Here is a 21,917-nt window from a genome sequence, read left to right as displayed (position 1 = left end):
ATTTCTGGGGTGTGCACTATCCTGCGCTATCTCTGCAGCTTTCTTATAGCACCTGGAAGCATAGATTTGATCCAAGGTGGGAAGAGTGCACCCAATTATTCTCTCCACAGTCTTTACAACCCTGGACGGCATTGTAAACACACACACAGGCCGTAAGTTAATACACTCTCAGTGTCGGACGGGTGAGATACAGACATAAATAATCAAAGAAAAGAAGTGGTCCCACAAAGCAAAGGATGTGACCAGTCACTAGAGGAGGAAAGAAGATGGAAGGTATTTTGCTTCATTCCCTCCCAGTGCCCAGATAGGGCTTGGAGACCCAAGTCTGAAATCTTGGCAAGCCCCCGGCAAAGTCAGCATAGGCAATGGGATCTTTCCCCATTTCTTTTCTTTTATTTATTCCAAGGTGGAGGATCCAAGAAGTATTCTTGCCACCTCTTTCTGCTTAGCGCTACACTTGCGGAAGAAGTTGCCATTTGCACTTAACGCCAGAGGGAGCGCAGAAATCTCTGCACAACCTGCTGCAGTCTGTTGTTCTGAAAAGGAACAGTGGGTTGAGCATGGCCCCGTCTGTTACATGTGTTTATTGCCCTCTAGCGATGGGAAAAGAGTTAGCACTTAAGAAGTCGTCTTTTCCTTGTAAGGATGTTAAGCCTGTGAGCACACAGCCCTTGAAAGCAGATTTGGTGCACCCCATGTTTACAAGCCTTCTTGTTTTGCCCTCATCCAAGTGGCAGCTTACACCCTTTCCTCCCCACCCCAATTTAATTCTGATTTTCCCAGTCCACAGTAAGGCAGCGGGGTGGGGGTGGGGAGAGAAATCCAGTGTAAAATTTGATGTTATCTGACAGTGATATTGCATTGGACATTTTTTTTTTTGCATGTGTGGGTTTTTCTCCTTGTGAACTTTTATTTTTTTCTCACGGATCGATAAGGGTGTTTGCTTAGGCTCCCGTCCAGCTGCTATTATAATCCCATTTGAAATGGTTTGTTGCATGAGTTGCTGGAGCTGCTCTTAATCTGGCAGCTGCCCTGAACTCTTAAAGTGCTTTGTGTGGATTTATTTTATCCATTTTGGGCTCCACTGTTACCTTGCGCTTACCCCTAACTACTTGGTTTCTAAGGCAACTTCTGATTATTATTTTTTGAATGACCATGGCTGAAGGCTGCAGTGCAAAAAGTCGCCTCAATAGGTTTGGATTTAAAGGGCACCAAGCCACAAAAAGGCACTTTGGAGATTGATTTGCAAGAGCTGCAAGGACCTTGAAGTCAACTATACTCTCTAGCAGGGACTCCATATGTTCTTGGACCACAACCCTGATGTACAAGCTTAAAAAAGGATCACAAAGAAAGGGGCTGGGAAAACAACATTGCAATCTAATGCGTCATTTAGAGAGAACACTTGCAAGGGATAAGCATTCAAATATAGTTTGGGTTTTTGTTTTATTTTACATGTTCTGAAATAAAAACAGAAGTCCAGGAAACAGTTCCCCAGGAAAATCTCTTTACTGTTGAATTGGAACAAACTGCAGCTCCTATCCCTAGAAATGAGGCACCAAATGAAGTCTGGATGAGCCCTAAGATTCAACTGGAAATTCCATTTGACCTTCTGTTGGCAGGGAGTTCCACAGGGCAGTCCTGCCACACTAAAGGTTTGCTCCCTAGGGAAGGTGGACTGAACTTCAGAGGACCAACAAACTTGCCCCAGCAAAGGATCTCGGTGATCAAGCATAAGGAGCATAAGGGATCGGGTGCGCCTTGAGGTACCTTTGGCATAGGTTGCTCAGGGCTTTGTGAATTAATGCAATAACCTATTTTACATTTAAGAACACTTGGATTTTTGGCTGGCAGGCAGACAGAGGGGTCTCTACCCTGTAAAGGGGAGATGGGAAGAAACACTTTAAAAATTGAAAGAGCAAGAGGAGAAAAGCAATGAGGAATGGGCTTTGCTCTCCAACCACATACCAATGAAGATCTCCAGTGTGTTGCTGCCATCTAGTGGGGTCTGCTAGTTCTCCCAAAATTAACAGCTATATTGCCCTGTCGTGGCTAAGCTTCTGAATGTGCAAGTACCCACTATCTCCCCTCCAGATAGCAGCTCCTTGAAATGGCACCTGTTAGAGCCAGTGACATCGCCCTTGGGATTGCATCCTGCATCTGTATCCTCTGGAAGAAAACTGGTGCTGCCTTATCAGTGGTCACAGTGAGCTGGCAAAATTAAGAGGGGACAGACAATAGGAGGAAGTACTGGACCAGGCGGGTGCACGTAACATAGGTCCGTGGACGACAAATGCAAGGAGATAATGTCTCTGCAGCCATAGCTGCAGTTCAATGGTAGACCAAATGCATTACATGCAGTTGGACCCACGTTCCACATCTGACATCTCCAGCTTGCTCTTAAAGAACCAAGTAGTGGAAGATCGTGGCATGAGGCCATAGGAAGCCACTGCCAATCGGAATTAATGCCAGGCTAAAGGGACAAATAGTCTGGGTAGAAGCCCTGTTCCATAGCAAGCCCATGGGAAGCATTTCGCCTCTCATTCCTGCCATCTACAAACACTGCAAAACATAAGCAAGCACAGATTCCAGGATCGCAGTAGCCGGTGCATGGAATTGGTGGACTCCAGGGCAGGCTGTCCAAGTGTCAATTAGCATGTCAGTGTTTAGAGCAGAGCAGCTTTCAGCCAAGTCCTGGTGGGAGTTCAAAACTGCGAACCGCCTTGAGACCTCTGGGTATAGGGTGGTATATAAATAAAATAAAATAAATAAAATAAAAATAAACGTCTGGAAGGCACCGGATTGGTTACAGCTGGCTTAGTTGTTGTTGTTTAGTCATTTAGTTGTGTCCGACTCTTCGTGACCCCATGGACCAGAGCACGCCAGGCACTCCTGTCTTCCACTGTCTCCCGCAGTTTGGTCAAACTCATGCTGGTAGCTTCGAGAACACTGCCCAACCATCTCGTCCTCTGTCGTCCCCTTCTCCTTGTGCCCTCCATCTTTACCAACATCAGGGTCTTTTCCAGGGAGTCTTCTCTTCTCATGAGGTGGCCAAAGTATTGGAGCCTCAGCTTCAGGATCTGTCCTTCCAGTGAGCACTCAGGCCTGATTTCTTAAGAATGGATGTGTTTGATCTTCTTGCAGTCCATGGGACTCTCAAGAGTCTCCTCCAGCACCATAATTCAAAAGCATCAATTCTTCGGCGATCAGCCTTCTTTATGGTCCAGCTCTCACTTCCATACATCACTACTGGGTCACTACATCACTACAGCTGGCTTAGAGGAATGCTAAAACTTGAGTAATTACTGATCACAATTGTTGAAACAAATGCTTTCTTGTGTTTCATTTCTCTTGGCCTTCCTGTATCAATTAATATGCCACTGCAAATTATACTGAAGTTTACCAAAATTCTAATGATGCTTTGATATAGTGCCTCAAAATTGTGTGGGCTCTCCTTTCCCACCCTCACTATGAGAAAGGGGCAGGGGGTCCTTCTGTAGAGTGAGGCATTCTGGGAAAGTTGGCCAGCAGCTTGAAGTTGTTTAAAGTAACTTCCCAGTTTCCAACAGAACGTCCAGCCATTGTAGCAAAGCTGCTGTGCCCAGAATGCTTCACTCTGAGGAAGAGATCCTCTCCCTTGACACTTTCTCAAAGTAAGACAGGGGGAAACTGTGGGGCAATGGTGATGAGAGCTGCCATTACCTGACTGAGGCAGTGTGTTTTCTTCCTCCATTTGGGTATCAGGAGAGAAATTATTGCAGAGCACAGACTGGACGGGATAATGTCTTATCCAGGATTCACACCTTACTTATCAAACTGACCTCCAGCGCAGGAACATAAGTGGGAACAGCTAAACCAAGTGCCTTCGCAGATTGGCAAAAGTACATCTAACTAAAGTTTAATGCTACTCATTTGAATACATAGGAAGGAAGCATCAGTTCTGACTGGCTAAGAGTCTCCACCAGCAGCAGCCAATGCTCAGCATTCTAGCTGTTCTGCACTACAACTCACACCAGCCCCATGCATAGCCAATGGTCAAGGATGATGGGATTTTGTAGTCACCAAACTCTGGAGAGAACCACATTGTGCAGACCAGGGAAGCCAGGATAATCTCCAGTCATCTCATTTCTACTACACAGATGGCTGGAAAGGTAGTTAAACGAATTTCTATCTTGTGGGCTTCCTATTTGGAATCCAGTTCACGGACCATTGAATCCTTATGGGATATCTTGCTGTGATGGCCAGTAGATGGCGCAACAACACACACAATCTGCTGTTTAGGCAGAAACCTCATTCACGGATCCGCAACTGGATCACCTCCAACAGGCTTCTGATAGGACCTGCTCTTGCAGAAGCCACACTGGCTCTGCTTCCGCACGGTTTGTTTTTCAATATGCTTGGTTAGTTTATCTTTAACAACACTTTCCACTAGTCTTTCTGGGACAGACATTAAGCTAACTGGCCTGTAATTTCCAGGATCCCGCAGATTGGAGTTACATTGTCTGCTTTCCAGTCCCCAGGTATGGAGGCAGAACTGAGGGACAAGTTACATATTTTAGATAAGCAATTTTACATTTGAGTCTTTGGATGGATGCCAGCCAGACCTGGTGTTTGTTAGCTTTCATTTTGTCTATGAGGCCTAGAATGTCATCTCTTGTCAGAAGCAGGTGGCACTGTGGCCTAAACCACTGAGCTTGGGGGATTGCCTTTCGGAAGGTCGGCCGTGTGATGGGGTGAGCTCCTGTTGCTCTGTCCCACCTTCTGCAAACCTAGCAGTTTGAAAGCATACCAGTGCAATTAAATAGGAACAGCTGCAGTGGGAAGGTAAACTGTGTTTCCCTGCACTCTAGCACTCATCACAGTCCTCTGTGCACCAATAGCGGTGTAGTTCTGCTGGCCACATGACCCAGAAAGCTGTCTGAAAAGCGAGATTATTGCCAAACCCCAGTCACCTTTGACTGGACTTAACCGTCCAGGGGTTATCTTTTGCCTTTTTACTATCTGCTTCCGTTCCGCGCACTACGCTTCCTCCCAATAGTTCCAGCACAGAGACTTGCCCTGTATCTTCCACTCTGAAGCTGGGGCAAATAATTCATTCATCCTTATTCTCCGTTTGGGGACGCAGGTGGCGCTGTGGGTTAAACCACAGAGCCTAGGGCTTGCCGATCAGATCGGTGGTTCGAATCCCCGTGTCGGGGTGAGCTTCCGTTGCTCGGTCCCTGCTCCTGCCAACCTAGCAGTTCGAAAGCACGTCAAAGTGCAAGTAGATAAATAGGTATCGCTCCGACGGGAAGGTAAATGACGCTTCCGTGCGCTGCTCTAGTCCGCCAGAAGCGGCTTAGTCATTCTGGCCACATGACCCGGAAGCTTTCTGCAGACAAATGCCAACTCCCTCGGCCAGTAAAGCGAGATGAGCGCCACAACCCCAGTCGGTCACGACTGGACCTACTGGTAGGGGTCCCTTTACCTTTTATTCTCCATTAGCACACATCTGACTACCTTGTCATTCAAGGTCTTATCATCCACTTGCCCTTTCCCTGCCCACTCTGAACTCTCAAGCCTTGCGCTTTGCAGCCAATGGCTGGGGTGGGTGGAAAGCTATACTGGCACATGCCCCACAGATGTACCTTAACCAGCCACTCTGGGAGAAGGGCAGGTGCTGCGCAGGACATTCAGCTTCTTTTACCTGTGAGAGAATTTTTCTTCTTTGGAACTAAGGGAAGGGGAAGAGAAAAATAATAATTGGGGATTCTGTTTTCATTAGCTGAACAAAACCCCTTTACTGGGCAGCAGGGCACTTGGTATCCTAGCAACATGACCCTGGATACAGCTATGAGGAGATGCTCACCTTCTGGCACCCTCCTCTCCTTGCTCTTTCATGTCTCAGGGCATCCTTCATGTTTCTTGCTGACAAACTTTCAACTTTGTACTTCACTGGCCTAAGCGGCCTGCATGCTTTTTGAATGAGGAAGATCACCCAAAAGGAGCATTCTAGTGTATGCAGTGCTGACTGCTTCACATAGGCCAGTTGATTACTCAGCAACCTTTGAATGCACATCACAACATGCACAGCACCAAACTGCCAGTTAAGATTCATGTGTTTTTAAAGCTATGCTACCAAGCAAAGGCTACAAGTCTACTGCAGGGGTGGGGAGCCTTTTTCCATTGCGGACCAGATTCTCTTGGGTGTAATATTCTGGGAGGCACATGCTGTCAGTGGACAGGGCACCCCTTTTCTTTTTGCCACTTTTCTCCTGCTCTCCCCACCCCACCCCCCAACATGAAATTAAGTTGGAAGGCCTCAGTTCCCTACTCCTTGTCTACTGATGCTACATTTACCAAACTTCCATCTGTAGCCAGCTAAGTGGTTTACAAGACTGAAATGTCTCCCAGGTCAAAAGGTCACAATTCCCCTAAAAATATTACTTTGCCTCTCAATGACCAGGGCGCACTAACAAAAAAAAAATGAAGCGCCCCATTCATTTGTAGGATGAAAATGGGAAATAAAATGAATACTTCATTTATTTGATTTGCTTTCCATTAATTTCTATTGGAATGAGAAACTGAAACTGAAATTGCATGAACAGGTTCTGGGGTTGGAAGCCGGGGAGCACACAATGAAATTGACAGGCTTGAAAGCTCAGCTGAGTAATAGCTATCCATTTGCTTTTTTCCATTGCCTCTACAAGGGGGAATCCCTCCCCACAAGTCTGGTTTCTTAAAGGACTAGTTTAATACCTGAATATCTCATGCCAACAGGATAAATAAAGGACTTAAGCAGGAAAAACAAAGCCATGTATCCCAATGAAGTAAACAGGAAGCTTATAGGATGTACACCTTTTTAAATTGCCTATAAAATGGAGATGGGTTTAATATGCCTGAGATTTGGAAAGTCTTATGCCTTGTGGGAGTAAGATGCCTGAAAAGGACATGCTATTTGGGATGCAACCCCACACACCTCAGTGTCAGGTAGTAATATATTGAACAAAACTTGAAACAAATGCAATTCAAACTCATGAAAAACCAAGCGTCTGTAATTCCAGTTTACTTCGACTTGGCTAATGCAACCATTATTATGGAACACTGGTAGCATATTGTAATATAATTGTAGTAAGCATGGCCAAGTAGTAAGCATTCTGAACCTAGGAAAAAGAGCAATTGGAACTCTTTACAAAAAAACAATGTGCTGATTAAAAGGTAAAGGGACCCTTGACAGTTAGGTCCAGTCGCAGACGACTTTGGGGTTGCGGCGCTCATCTCGCTTTACTGGCCAAGGGAGCTGGCGTACAGCTTCCAGGTTATGTGGCCAGCATGACTAAGCTGCTTCTGGCGAACCAGAGCAGCACACGGAAATGCCGTTTACCTTCCCGCTGGAGCGGTACCTATTTATCTACTTGCACTCTAACGTGCTTTTGAACTGCAGGAGCAGGGACCAAGCAACGGGAGCTCACCCCGTCACGGGGATTCAAACCGCTGACCTTCTGATCAGCAAGCCCTAGGCTCTGTGGTTACCCTCATAGCACTTATCCTCTAGGAACAGCAGATGAGAGAGAATGCTACATAAGACTCTCCCCCCCTTCCAGTTAAGAGAAAGACAAGGAGATACTTCCAATGTTTTCTACACAAACATCTAGAATGCTTGCTTTCCCCCCAAAACACACACACGTTCAAAACAGGTTATCTGGACAATGTTACTGTCAGTGATGATTCAGTGCTTGCACAGCAAATGTGTGTTTACACAGAATCAGCAAGCGTGCATACACAGACTTAGCTCAGCTGACTACTTTGACATGCATATAACTGCTCTCACATACAGCTTTTTTTGTTAAATTTCCTCCCAACGGTATATAAAAAGCTCCAGCGAACTTTTAACCTGCTGATTTGACAAAGCTCATTTCTTCAAGAAACTCATTCAGTGTATCAAAATAAAGCATTGGGTGGCTTACAAACAGCTCAGAAGCTTTTTAGTACAAGAATAGTATTCATGGGTCATGCCAAAGATTCATATAGTCCATGAACACCTGGTATCGGATATTATACAAAGATAGCAGGGAACACCAAGTTAGACCAGCAATGAGAAAAGCACTGTTAGGTGGGGTACTGTATAAATTCATAGTATTTCTTGGGGGTGAATACGTATTTTAAATGCGTATTTTAAATGTCAATTGCTTTTTAAAAAATGTTTCACCTACAAAACTGAGTTCGTTCAGAGAAAGGGGACAGGTTGGTGAAATGAGTAACAGAAGGCAAGTCATCAACCCTTATGGATGTGTAGCCAGCAGCTACTGAAACCAGTGGAAGGAAAGTTCAACTTCATTTCCATTGAAACACATGGAGGTTGAGTAGATGCAAAGTGAGGTCTTACACAAATTAAAAATTCCTCACCAATTTCTCAATACAAAACTCTTTTATTATAAGCAGATAAAGGCAAGTTAACAGCATTTAAACAAGTCACTTACCTGGTTGCCAATGGACAAGTAGTCAGATAGCCAGACAAAATAATTTGGCAGAGTTGGTTCTTTTTTTCCACACTCGCAATGTGTCACAAATGATTCAACGTAATGAACTTCCACAATACTAGGCTTATTACTATGTAATGCTAGTATACCACTTTTACCATACAATGCTAAAACTTAAGAGGGTGGACATGATTCCTGCATATGGCAGACAACACAAACAAGAATGGGCAGTCCCTAGTTTATCCAGAGGCCTCAAAAGAGAAAACAAAATTGAAATTTCTTATAAAATGACAAAAGCAAAGATGTAAGCAGAGATTACTGAAGATAAAAGGCAACAGCATCACAAATCAGGAGGCAAACATATGTATCAAAGCCAGGATTCTAACGAACGTATTAATGAGGTTTCAGCACCTTTGAAGGAGTTTAAAGCAACACATGAACATTAGCAAAGTTTGCAATTCCTTCATCTTTCAGCATTAACAAGAATTCTAAACGGACAAGTTTGGGAATGTACAGAGATTTGTGGCAGTATATTATGACTAACAGATTTTTGCAAAGAAAACCCAAGTTTATTTTGTAGTAGCAATAGTTTCTTTTTTATTTTTAATATACTTTAGGAAACAATATACAAAGCTGAGCCTTCCCACCATTTTCAAATAGTGAGAAACTCCAATTACACAAAGTCAGCGTTTTGTGATGGCTAAGAACAGCAGTCAGCACCAGACTTGAACAGTTAGCTACAACACAAACATCCTTCGAAATGAAATGTCATAATAGCAGGACAGGTAAAACCAGGAGTTAACATATGACAACTGTTGGGGAGGTGTCAATGATCCTTGTTGAATGTCATTAAATATTTTATACACAATTTTCTGTTTACAATTTTTAAAATAAAGCCTCCCTTGAGGACTTATTTTCAGGTAAGTAAAAAAGTATTCAACAAGAATAGCTTCGGTAAACAAATCCCCAAAGAGGCCAAATTCGAATGTTTCGACCAAAGGAAATGAAAACCAGTGTTTCTTTGTTTTAAACATGTTTATTACAACAGATACAATTCACATCTGACTAGTTTTTTTTTCCTTCTTTCCCTCCCACAACCATGTTGACATGTTCATTGGGCTGTTTCCTTATAATTTGAAAAAGGGATGTACTTTCAGCACACATGCCCAGCAGTACTACCAGTCCATTCTTACAGGGTGCAAATGGAAATACATTTCAATAATTTATACAAACAAGTGGGTTATGCTCAATCACTGCAATTTTAAGCTACTGTACACAGGAATGAAAAGATTATAGAAAAGTGCCATAGCAACAGTGCTTTAGGAAAGGAGGAAATTAGAATTTTAAAAAAAAAACTGATAAAATCAGATCTAGGATTTTAAGGGGGAAATGAACACAGAAAATGAAAAACACTGCTCTGTAAAACAGAAATGGAGAAGCACTGCTCTTGATTCGGTGCAAGTGTGGAAACAGTTGTTTCATGATATTTTGTACATTACCCAAACTGTTTCAAACTGTTGCAGCCTTGAGACACAGATCGCCTGGCGCTTGCATTGAATTTTAGGAAATGCAAGATTTCTGAATGATAAATTAACTAAAAAAGAGAGAGAGCTAATTTTGCAGACAGGTTTACATGTAAAGGCTAGGTATTTAGCCACCTCAGCATTGATTAGTTTTGGATGTCTAAGCTCTGATACACATGGCTTCCCATGGCTTCACTCTACAAAACATATTTACAACGTGAAGAATACATCTACAAGAAATCTACATTTCAAGGGTTTTACAAATCATCCTCGTTTCCTTCCCCTGAATGACACCCCTCCTGTCCCCTTTCCCATGTTATCTTTTTTTATTTTTGCCCAACTCAACGGTCCAAAGTCTACTCAAATGCAGCTCAAAAATGTTAAGACTGGGCAATCAGTTTTACAGTTCCTGTACTCAAAACCCATGTGCAATTATTCACAACTTTTTCACACCATGAAGGAATTCTGATTCTTTAGTTTTTCAAGTTCTTTAATTTGTTGTCTCAAAAATAGTATCCTACAAAGGGAAAAGAAAGCAATTAGTACTGGCATGTCAAATCCATTCTTAGATGAGTAATTTACTCCATGAATTAGTACTTTAATAATGACATGCACATTCTTAAAGTTAGTTATTCAATCTACAATAGGTTGAAGGGATAATACTGTGATAAACACAGTTTTGTATGCGTTTTATTTTTTTATTTTTAAAAAGGACAAAATTGCTGGGCCTAGAAATAGTTGACCTACCTTAATGGTACACATAATGGACTAAATAATTGTTCAAGATCCAGGAACACACAAGGGCACCTTCAGTAGTTCAATGGCTGTGGAGGGAGGTATTATTCCTGTTTAAGTCAATATCATCCTATATGTTAAGCTATAACAGTTTTTAGCCCCTGACTGTACACTAGGGAAAGTTGCTCAGTAGCTCTTAAGTTTATAAAACATTATGAAACAAAAACACTGATGAAAAGGATTTGGGAAATCAAGATGAGAAACCCAGAATTCTTACCTTTGCTCGCGCAAAGTTGCTTGAATTTCACATACTCGAACTAAAGATCTTAAGTTTTTTAATTCAGTACAAATTTCTGACATGTGGACACTTCCCATGTTATGAGCTTCTTCACGTAATCTCGATGCCTAAAAGAATTAAGAGGAGGAGTTGGAAAGTGTGTTGTGGAGTAACTTCTGGACGTAAGCACAAAGTATGGTATTGGTGTCAAAAGAATCTCAGAACCCTCAGTTTCTTGCCATTCATTCAAAATGGTAAAACCCCAGTCCTGTTATATGCCAGCAACATGGTGCTTCTCCTACTTAATTCAAATTGATATTTAAAGTATGGTGCTGTCTGCCAGCAAGAACCCAGAACTGTCCATTACAGCAAGTAGTCTGAATGTAAGAAGAGCCCAACAGATCAGGCCAAACAGTCTGTTTGTCCAACACTGTTCTCAAAGTGGCCAACCATATACACATGGGAAGCCCATGGCAGAAGCCAAGTTCAACAGCATGTTCCCCACCTGCACTTAAGACATTTAAGACATCTTTTTTAAATACCTAGGTATTTAATGAATTTGTCTGTCTAGACAGAGTAGCTATATGAAATGTTGTGTCTAAAACTGACTTCTCACAGGGAATGGGTAAAAATTTACTGACCTCAACCATTATAATTTTTATTTATCAGATCTTTGCCCAAATACAGTGTGAGGTAGAAATTTGGAGTTAAAATGCCTTGGAGTAATCCAAAACCAATTCTTAAAAGTCCATCTGTGCCTACCAAATGGTACACTGGCTGCAATGTTGCATGTGGAAGTTGGGTTTCCTTCCATCAGAGTGCATAAAGCACTTCTCCTGTACTGGTTACAACTGCAAAAGATGGGCGAGAATCGGTACCCTAAAAGTAGAGCCATCAAATGTGGATTAGGCAACATGAAGAACTGCTATCCTACTAAGATTTAACGGAGTACACTGACTGAAATTGAGTCTGGGATTGGAAAGAGATTGACTGAAAAGTCAAGGATCTGGGCAAGCATTTTCCCGAATATGGAAACTAGAAGAATGAAGTGGGAGCTGCCACAAAACTCTACAGCATGGAGTACTCCTGTGATCAAGATCCCAGCCAGCGATGGTCTCTTCTAAACCTCCGCTACCTTGTGGCTATACTCATCAGAGAGAAAGGCTTCGGCAGTAAACCTGAGGAAAACCCAGTGCCTTGTGGAACATCTTCAGGAGAAGAAAAGGCTACAGATCAAATCCTACACAAATCTGGAGTGCAGTCCCTAAGATGGTTGTATGGTGTATTGGACGCCTCCTTCTGTCAACTCCTGCAGCCAAGCTGGGCCAAATGTATTGCTCTGCTTTTCTTTGGACCACATCAGAGAGGCTGAGAAGAGAGTGGGTGTTGTTGTCTGGGCAGCCCAGGACCTCCAAACATACTGCCAGGCTTGGGAGGCAGCAGTTATGAGTTACCAGTCTTTGCAGCCACAGCAGGCACTGTGATTCTCCAGTGGTTTGACTTCACTCCTAGAGGCGCATTCCCTTGTCTCTCAAGACAGACTGATACCAACAATGCTCTCTTTCAGCATAAGCCATTCCATATTCCACCACACCGACAAAAAACACTCATTAGCATTCTTACCCTCCTGAGCATATTCAGTCCTCACTGGATTGTTTTTAGAACGCTTCCCTATCCCCTTTCATGGTGTTTTCATCATGTTTTCATACTAACTTCTGCACAAAGCATCTAGATCAGAGATGTCAAACCTGTGGCCCTTCCAGTTGTTGTTGGATTATTAACCTCATTATCCCAGACTACTGGCCATGTTGTCTGATGCTGATAGGAACTGGAGTCCAAACAGCATCTGGGGTTCCCTATCCCTTATCTACATAAGAGATTCATGTTGTATGGCTTTTTGTGAAGTTCATGTGCTCTGGTAAAATTTGTTGTCTGACCAGAACAAATTATAAACTAACAGTACTACATTATATATACACTGTAATGAAGTTTCAGCCCTCTCTGCTACAGGATGTTTCTGTTGCACTGACTAGAGTTCATGTTAAAAGTGTAATATTTAAAACACTGCATCTGTGCTTCAATGCCTTATCTTACAACATTATCAAGAATTACTATGAAGTCTGGAAGGTCAAAACAGAAAGGCCCAGTTAGCTAAAATTTAAAAACCACAACTAAAAAGAAATTTTATTCTTATATACTTTACAGTTAACTGGTTATTTTTTCATTCAACTTTATAAAACTGACATGGAGAAAAAGGTTATTGGTTTTGAGAATTAAAGAAAACAACCTTTAACTTTTAATCTGTACAGCATTCGATTGAAAAGTAAACATTTTTCTGTAAGCCATTCTAAACTTCAACAATGATTTCTAACACCAGTGTAATCTTCTCAGCTTCTTTTCTGCTTCAACAGGCATGCAAGTTTGCCTGAAAACAAATGACTGAATCTGAATAGCTAAGCCAGCCTCAAATCTTATTAAGCCATGAAACAAAGGGGCCATGTCTATATAACTCTCAACTTAAACTTCCTTCACAAGGTTGCTGGATAATAGAGGAATATATTTTAAACCTGCGAATACACTCACTCACTGCTCTACTTGCTGTGAATAGGAAGGCTCCTTGCTTCAAACGACAAAAACAGTGACTAGTCCTATTCTCTGCTCTCCATCTACCCTCCCAAAAAGGGAGAATAGAACCATAAACCTGGAAATAAAAGTGCAGTGCTATGTAGCCTGGTACATAGAACTCTCCCCTCCCACATTTTTGCCTTAAAGGGCAAGTAATCTTTTAAAGCAGGAGTGAAAGTGTCACTGAATTTCCAGGTCAGTCAGTCTCCGGTCACCAAGGTCAATTGTTGCAGATAACCATGAACCAGGTAACTGACAAATTATAAAAGCTTACCTAATGTAACACTGCCCTAAATCACTGAATTAAAATGAGGAAAATCTAAATGAAACAAAACAAAACAAAATTTTTCCTTCCAGTAGCACCTTAAAGACCAACTAAGTTAGTTCTTGGTATGAGCTTTCGTGTGCAAGCACACTTCTTCAGATACCATGCACACGAAAGCTCATACCAAGAACTAACTTAGTTGGTCTTTAAGGTGCTACTGGAAGGAAAAAAATTTTTTTGTTTTGACTATGGCAGACCAACACGGCTACCTATCTGTAAATAAAACAAGACGTTTGTTGGCTAACAGTTTTAAGGTACTTCAATCTTCCAGGATATAAAAAATCACTATACCTATTCCACAACATATTTTCTCCACCAAACTGTTAGGATATCCCAGCACAAACTACCTACAACAGTATTACACCCATGCATAAGAACAATTCCAGTGCTTCCAACCTCCATGGAAATGGAAATGCAAGCTGTGAAATATTCACTTAGCATTAAAATATTTGCTTTAAAGGTCATTGGTGTTCACAAAAATTTGAACAGAGGAAATTTAAAACATATTTAAAAGGAAGCTAAAGTGTTGTAATCCAAAGGGTTGCAAGCAAAAAAGTATTTCATCTCCACCTCCTCCTTACTCAGCCCCCTTAAAGGTAAAGGTAAAGGGACCCCTGACCATTAGGTCCAGTCGTGGCCGACTCTGGGGTTTCGGCGCTCATCTTGCTTTATTGGCCAAGGGAGCTGGCGTACAGCTTCCGGGTCACGTGGCCAGAATGACTAAGCAGCTTCTGGTGAACCAGAGCAGCGTTTACCTTCCCGCCGGAGCGGTACCTATTTATCTCCTTGCTTTCGAACTGCTAGGTTGGCAGGAGCAGGGACTGAGCAACAGGAGCTCACCCCGTCACAGGGATTCAAACCGCCGACCTTCTGTCCTAGGCTCTGTGGTTTAACCCACAGCGCCACCCGCATCCCTTAACAGCCCCCTTATGTACTGTCAAAATCTGCTTCCAAAAGTCTAAGGCAGATTTTGGAGGTGTGCAGGGGATAGGAGAGAAAAGTGAAATCTTATCGTGCAAGCGGAAATCTACTCAAAAAACACTGGATTCTGCCCAACACTACAAAATGTACACTCACCTGCTTTTCTGCATGATCTGCAGGCCACCCTTGGACATGCTTTATAAGGTTTTCATTGAAATGTGCCGCTAACGTGGGTGTTAATGAACACGTAGGTCGTGCGGATGCATTCTGTGGTGCTGTCGTATTAGAAGCACTTGTATTGGAGGTATGATTTGGACCAGGAGATGGACTTCTCTGACTACTAAAAAAAAAAGAATGAATGAATGTTTGTTAGGTTAGCTTGTCAGGGATGCTTAATCTGCACCCTGCACAGTAGATTCGGCATAGATTGGATTGTTATGTCTAAGGTCCCTTCCAACTCTACGAAGACTATATAGAATAGTTCCAATCTCTTCCATGGGAAAAAGCCCACCTGAAAGTTGCATAGCCAGTAATCGTGAGCTTATCATTTTGCAAATTGTCTGTGACAAGACAATAACTACCGTATTTTTCCCTCTATAACACGCAGATTTTTTCTCCTAAAAAGTAAGGGGAAATGTCTATGCGTGTTATTGAGCAAATGTGTGGTCCCTGGAGCCGACTGGCCCGAGTGCATCACACATTTTCTTTGAGGGTCGTCTTCGTTGCGGTCAGCAGGAGCCAGGGAAGTGCTTGCTAGGAGGTTTGGCCACTCTGCAGCGCGACTGTGTGTTTGCTAGTGTGTGTGCTTTGTGAGTGTGTGGTTGCCTGTGTGTTTGTTCGCTAGCGTGGGTGCTTGGAGGGAGTGAGAGAGTGACTGACTGCTGCATCTTCTCCTGCAATTTGCCTTTTAAAAAATTGGAAGCAGCGGGGCAGTAAAAACCACCTCCGAAAGCCCCATTTTTCCCTTCTAAGGCTGCAGCTCGGCTTTGGGAGCCCTGAACCCCTGCCTTGTTCTTGGGGGATCTTTGAGGTTTTCCCTTTAGCTTTAACCCAGCCCCCTTATTTTACCAGTTTATCTTCATTCTCGGTGTGGTAAACTGATTGCAGGCAGCCACACGTGCGTTCGAGCCTCCAGAGAGAAAGCTGTTGCTTTCCTGCATTCTGCCTCAGGGTCTTACTGCCCACCCTCTTCTGTTTCGTTACTGTGTTTGCTCAAACGGAACAAAGAGCAGAGAAAACCCCTCCCCTCCAGGCAAGCAGAGGGGAAAGCAGAGCGTCCTTCCTTCTAATTCCTCTCCGCGCTCCGGTGCTGCTGCTGCGTCTAGGGACTCGCAGGCAACATGCAGGTGTGTGTGTGTGTGGGGGAGAGAGAGAGAGAGAGAGAGAGAGAGAGAGAGAGAGCTGGCTGGCTGGCTTGGGTGGGGGGGGGGACTTTTGCCTTCCTTTCCTCCCTCCGGTAAAACCCCTCTCCTGCATTCTTAGCCAGCTGCTTCTCCGCACACCCCTCTCGGTGCTCCTTGTCCCTTCTATGTTTTTCCTTCCCTCCCCACTTAAAATGTGGTTACAAAGCACGGATCCACATGGATCCTCAGGATCTTTGCATTGGGTCACCCCAAATTCACCATCAGATCACATAGTAATGATCTGATGCAAAAACAGGGCTGCAATGGTGCAAAAACGTGGTTACAAAGCATGGATCCACATGGATCCTCAGGATCTTTGCATTGGGTCACCCCAAATTCACCATCAGATCACATAGCATGTCCATGGCTACAGCCTGCACCAAAAAAATCACGCACCCACTGTTGCCTGGGGCTGCAATGGTGCAAAAACGTGGTTACAAAGCACAGATCCACATGGATTCTCAGGATTTTTGCATTGGGCTACCCCAAACTCACCGTCAAATCACATGTCTGTGGCCACAGCATGAAGCACAAAAATGATACATCCACTGTTTCATTCAGAATTTTTTTTCTTGTTTTCCTCCTCTAAAAACTATGTGCGTGTTATGGTCAGGTGTGTGTTATCGAGCAAAAAATACGGTAAGTCATTAATGAGAAGTGTTTTCTTCATGGCTTCAACTGATTTCAAACAAATTCTGTCTCGACATGGGTATGGGGAGGGGGGAAGAAACCAAACTCTCCTGAAGTTTATTTAAAAAGGAAGTTTATTTAATGTCTACTATGTGCCTCCCTGATGTCATTAGTCCCAACAGCAGGTAACCCCATTCTTTTCCAAGAACACACCAGTAACTTTCTTCCTACGAAAAGCAAGTGCCACAGGTTTTATTAATCACTTCCACAGGCCCACATATTCAGTGTATGTGCCTAGCACCTTTTGTCTTTTACAACCACTTTCACAATTCCACATCACACTGCCTGTCAATTCCACAAAAGGCATCCTAACAGTTCTGTAAACCAGGATATTATACTAGTATACTGATAGTGGCACCACCTGCATTAGTTCTGATTGCAGAACCCACACCATCATAAACACAAGAATTTTCTTCTTATTGGCTAGAGTGGCAAATAGGAACAGCAAACATAGAACGTTATATTAGGCAACAATTCTTTTAATAGAATTGTTCTCTTCTACTAGTCTACCAGACTCTTGTTTCAGGGATTTGCCCAAATTCCCACTCGCCCCAAATTGGGAAATGCCTGAAGTGAAATGAAAGGACACCATGCCTAGTATCTATGCTTCTCCAGTGCTCAGTGGTTGAACATTTTTGTACTGAAGACACTTGGCTAGTCACCTCTGCAAGTAACAATTACTACAGGCAACTGGGTTATGCTCTCATTCAGAACAGAGCTGTACATCTGGCCAGTGGCCTGGGGATCACATGTCACACTAAGTCAATTATGGCTTAGCACACACATGTATTCCACACCAACCAGAAGCCAATCCAACAGTAGGCACAGAGCAGAAAATAATCCAGAGAAGCCACTTGCATAAGATTAGGAGTTGATGTTATGTACCAATAGTGAGCCTTAATTCAGACCAAAGCACAATATTGGGTACACTAGGACAATTTAATGAATAGCATATTCATCAAGTATACATAATTATTTCTGTCAGTTGCAGTCAGTGCATTTGTGCACGAGTGTACTTTTGTTCGCATTAAGCACTTCCTGACCCTATGATGGCTGTTGAAACCTTGCTCTAATTTTTTTAAAAAGCATCTTTTTTAAAGATGTGATGCATTCTACTGGACAAAATGTAGCTCAAACCTGAAGAACAAAGCTACGTAAAGAACAATTCAGAACTACCATTATTAAAAATCTGAGCTGATCCATGTCAATGAAATCATACACTTAAAAGGAGGGCTCAACAATGACAGATTTCCTTTAATTCAAATTTTTAGTGTGCCTTCATAAGCTTATCTGCTACTATCACACAACCAAGAGAGCCACAACTGTTTAAACAGCACCAAGCAAATTTCTGAAATGCAACTGTATTCAAATTGTTTACTTCAAATGGTAACATACAGGTTTTAAAACAATACTAGGAATTTAATATGGAAATTCTGTCCTCGTACCACCTTCTAATAATGGGACTAAGAATTTATCTTTACATTCACCAACAGCAGAGATGTGTTTAAGCACTGCCACATTTCTATCTGTTAACATGAATAGCTTATGCTGGCTTCAAATACAATACACAAAAAGCCCCCAAGATTTCCATTCATGTCTCAAAACTGAATACACACACTTGTGGTGAAGAAGCAGCTTGTGAAGTCCCTCCTGTTTTTCCTGCATAACTTAAGGCAACAGAATTCCAGGATGTACAGGTGTTAGCTCACTAAAAACAAACATAAAACTGAAATCTAGACACTACAGCTAATAGCCCACTAACTCCAATAACTGGCCATGTGTAAATAATCTATCCTGCAACTGCACTGAGACTTTGAATACAAGAATACTGTACAGGCAGTATTTGCAGATGAGAGCATGCAGCTCCAAAAAGCAACACTTGGTAGAATAGGATATGGTGAAGTCAAAAGCCAATACCAATGTAATATATACCTTGAGCGCTGAAGACTTCGAGGAGAAGCAGGTTCATGTCCTTGTTGTTTGTCAGCAATCACTTGCTGCTGAGATGCTGACTGTGAAACTGGTCCTTGCTTAACACCTGAAGTAGTAACCTGAAAGTTCAAAATTTGACCACATTTCAGTATTACTTCAAATAACCTTAAACTGAAGAGCTATCAATCAGGATTAGAAGTGGGATACCTCCTGCAACTTATTTCAGGCATAGTACACAGAAATGGAAGGAAGGATGTCTTCTAATTTAACTCAAATTGCATGAACAAAGATACTCAAAACTGTACACACACAACCCCCATACAAAGAAGGTATCAGAAGACTGAGGCTAATCCTAAGGTTTGCAGATGTACTCCTACAAAAAAATTATTACAATATATAAGGGACCAAGAGACAGTTCAGTACAGACTAAGCATGCTCAGTGTTGACAGAATGCTGACCAACTGTTGGGAGGATAAATCTGAAAACTGGAATGGAATAGAGCTGCTTTAAAAGGAGGACAGAGGAAGAGACAGATATATAAAAAGGACAGCGAGCACTTTGCTATTGTTACTGGTAACTTCCTAGTTGAATTACAGCAGGGACCGCCAATAGACACCTTTGCAATCCCCAGAAACTGTTGTGGGCACCACACACACCACAACTGAGCACACACCTCAACCTAGTCTATTGGCTGCAGCAGAATGCTTCTTTTAAGTCTAATTTCAGCAGGTGGAGGGAGCCGTATAGGCACCACGTTAGTGCATTATACAAGACTCCAACTTTCAAAACAGCCCACGATCTTCAATTATCCTGCAAACAAGGCTGGCAACATCAATCCTGCCATGTGGGAATCCCTTGCAGACTACTTCAATGCCTGGAGACAGTCAGACCATGGTGCATCTGAAGCACCACAACCACACATCTGCCCTAGCTGCAACAAAACATGTCTCTCTACAGTCACAGCAGATGCTATAACTCTCCAAAATTAGACTTTACCCCCAAAGGTGCACTCCTCCATTGTTTCCCAAGATAGATGGATGCCAACAAGGACAGCTAGATTAAATGGGACTGGCTGATTACGTATTTTTCGCTCTATAGGACGCACTTTTTCCCCTCCAAAAATGAAGGGGAAATGTGTGTGCGTCCTATAGGGCGAATGCAGGCTTTCGCTGAAGCCTGCAGAGTGAGAGGGGAGACCCCGCCGCCAGCCCCACAAGCTCCGGGGACAGTGGGGAGGCGCAGCGCGTCTTCCCGCTGTCCCCGGACCTGGTCTGAAGGCGGGCTGCGGGGAGAAGAGCGCTTCTCCCCGCTGCCGGCACCACAAGCGCCTGGGGGGGAAATAAAATTTTTTTCCTTTATTTCCCCCCCAAAAAACTTGATGCGTCCTATGGGCCGGTGCGTCCTATGGAGCGAAAAATACGGTAATAACATTTATGCTAGTACTTTGTCAAACTGCTCAGAGAATTGTGGGTGGTATGGAAAGGACAGAAGTGAAAGCTGTTTATTAAAATTATTGTAGAGAACTAATAATGTGTGCCTAAACCTCCTCCCACAAAGCCCGATAAGGACTGCGCTCAGTAAGCACAGAATAGTGACTAATTTTTTTTGGAAAAGAAATCCTGCTAACAACATTTAAAGTAGGCCACTATTATTATGCCCAGGTTGAAGGTAGAAGATGAGAGTGGTTTGCTTGAGGCTGCCTACCAATATAACGAAGGCAAGATCTGTACTGGGAATTCCTGGCTCTCTCTTAGCCACTTTGTTACAAAGTCCAACCAGTGACAGTTATAGACTAAAATAATAATAATTAAAGCAACTGGTTTATTCCACCAGAAACTAGAGCATCTATTTAAGGTCATCTAATGAAAACTGTTGAAGTACTAAACATTGAGATTCTTATCATCTGGGTTTCTTGTTTAATACAAGAAACAGCCGAAAATATTAAAAAAAAAATATTTAAAGCATTACAATGTTGGAGTCTTGTGTCTGCTTTAAAAACAGAAGCAGAGCTTTACTCCTGCTGTAACTCATTAAAATCTTACCTTTGGCTGTGAGGATACAGGGGGTGTATTTATCAAAGGTTTCAGAGGAACTGTGTTAGTCTGAGGCGTGCTTATCCTTGGAGATACGTATGACCTTGGTGATGAGGCATCCGATGTTAAAGACATTGGGGATTGATTAGATGGCTGAGCTGTAAATAAGACCATGACAATTTTTTAAAATCTTACTCAATCTAAATATTTTTTTTAAAGTATTCTTAGGAAATAAAGCTTGGAAGACTTAAGCAATGGAAGGGGGAAGAGGAGCTGTGACCAAATGAGAAAGCCAAGAGACATAAAACAGTTGCTCCATGAAGGACTGAAAATTACAAACTCAGCAACTTTTTATGCTGTAACAGGAGTCATATCCAGATGATGCTGTTCTATTGTTTGCTGAAACTAGGTGCTGAAGGGTTTAAAAGCTTTGGACTATCTTTTGCTACTTCAGCACCTAAATCTGTATGGAATTTTCACTGCTGAAATGGTTTTACTTAAAGTTAACTATTTAAAGCCTCACACACCAATTTATATAATCAAGTGTAAATCCTGTACTTACATGCACAGATGCTTCAGCCTCAGACTGACCAAACTATTACACAAGCAATTTAAGTACATACTGTCCTTGTTCTTTTACACTCCTGTGCCACACTAAGCTAAGTCATGGAACAACCCTTAGCTATGGTTTGTGGTTAGCAAGGAGAGCACTTGACCACAAGCACTGGTTTGGATGCTACGCTAAGCCAAATCTTGACTTAGCTTAGCATGGGAATAAAAAGGGTTGGGGAGGAGCAAAACAACTGAACTCCTCTTTAGGAGAGCCATAGTCTGGCTTATCACATGGCATGCATAGTCAAATATATTTGCCCATGAAGAGTCTGCAAATATACTGTATATCATGTGGAAGTACACAAAAAAGCTTACTTTAAAGTAGCAGGCAATCAAGTTGCATATGAATAATAAGTGATGGGCATAAGAATTCCCACTTCACACA

General features: G+C 42.6%; 1 protein-coding gene across 5 annotated transcripts in view; it reads right to left on the bottom strand.

Annotated features, from left to right (window-relative positions):
• Window positions 1-9,024: 9,024 nt before the first annotated feature.
• WAC (WW domain containing adaptor with coiled-coil) overlaps window positions 9,025-21,917 on the bottom strand; it is a 48,631-nt gene continuing 35,738 nt past the window's right edge. For 3 of the 5 annotated variants that reach the window (XM_083579607.1, XM_083579609.1, XM_083579611.1), the window contains exons 10-14: window positions 20,930-21,078; window positions 18,888-19,006; window positions 15,019-15,202; window positions 10,992-11,119; window positions 9,025-10,496 (exon numbers count right to left, since the gene is read on the bottom strand). In XM_083579607.1, the coding sequence (XP_083435733.1) occupies window positions 10,427-10,496; window positions 10,992-11,119; window positions 15,019-15,202; window positions 18,888-19,006; window positions 20,930-21,078 (650 nt within the window). In that variant the 3' untranslated portion in view covers window positions 9,025-10,426. The remainder of the gene's footprint in view (window positions 10,497-10,991; window positions 11,120-15,018; window positions 15,203-18,887; window positions 19,007-20,929; window positions 21,079-21,917) is intronic. The other 2 variants (XM_083579608.1, XM_083579610.1) reach the window with 1 other exon arrangement.

This window comes from Podarcis filfolensis (genome assembly GCF_964270895.1).
Source record: "Podarcis filfolensis genome assembly, chromosome: 12".
Classification (NCBI taxonomy): Eukaryota; Metazoa; Chordata; class Lepidosauria; order Squamata; family Lacertidae; genus Podarcis; species Podarcis filfolensis.
This window is presented reverse-complemented; position numbering and strand designations above follow the sequence as displayed.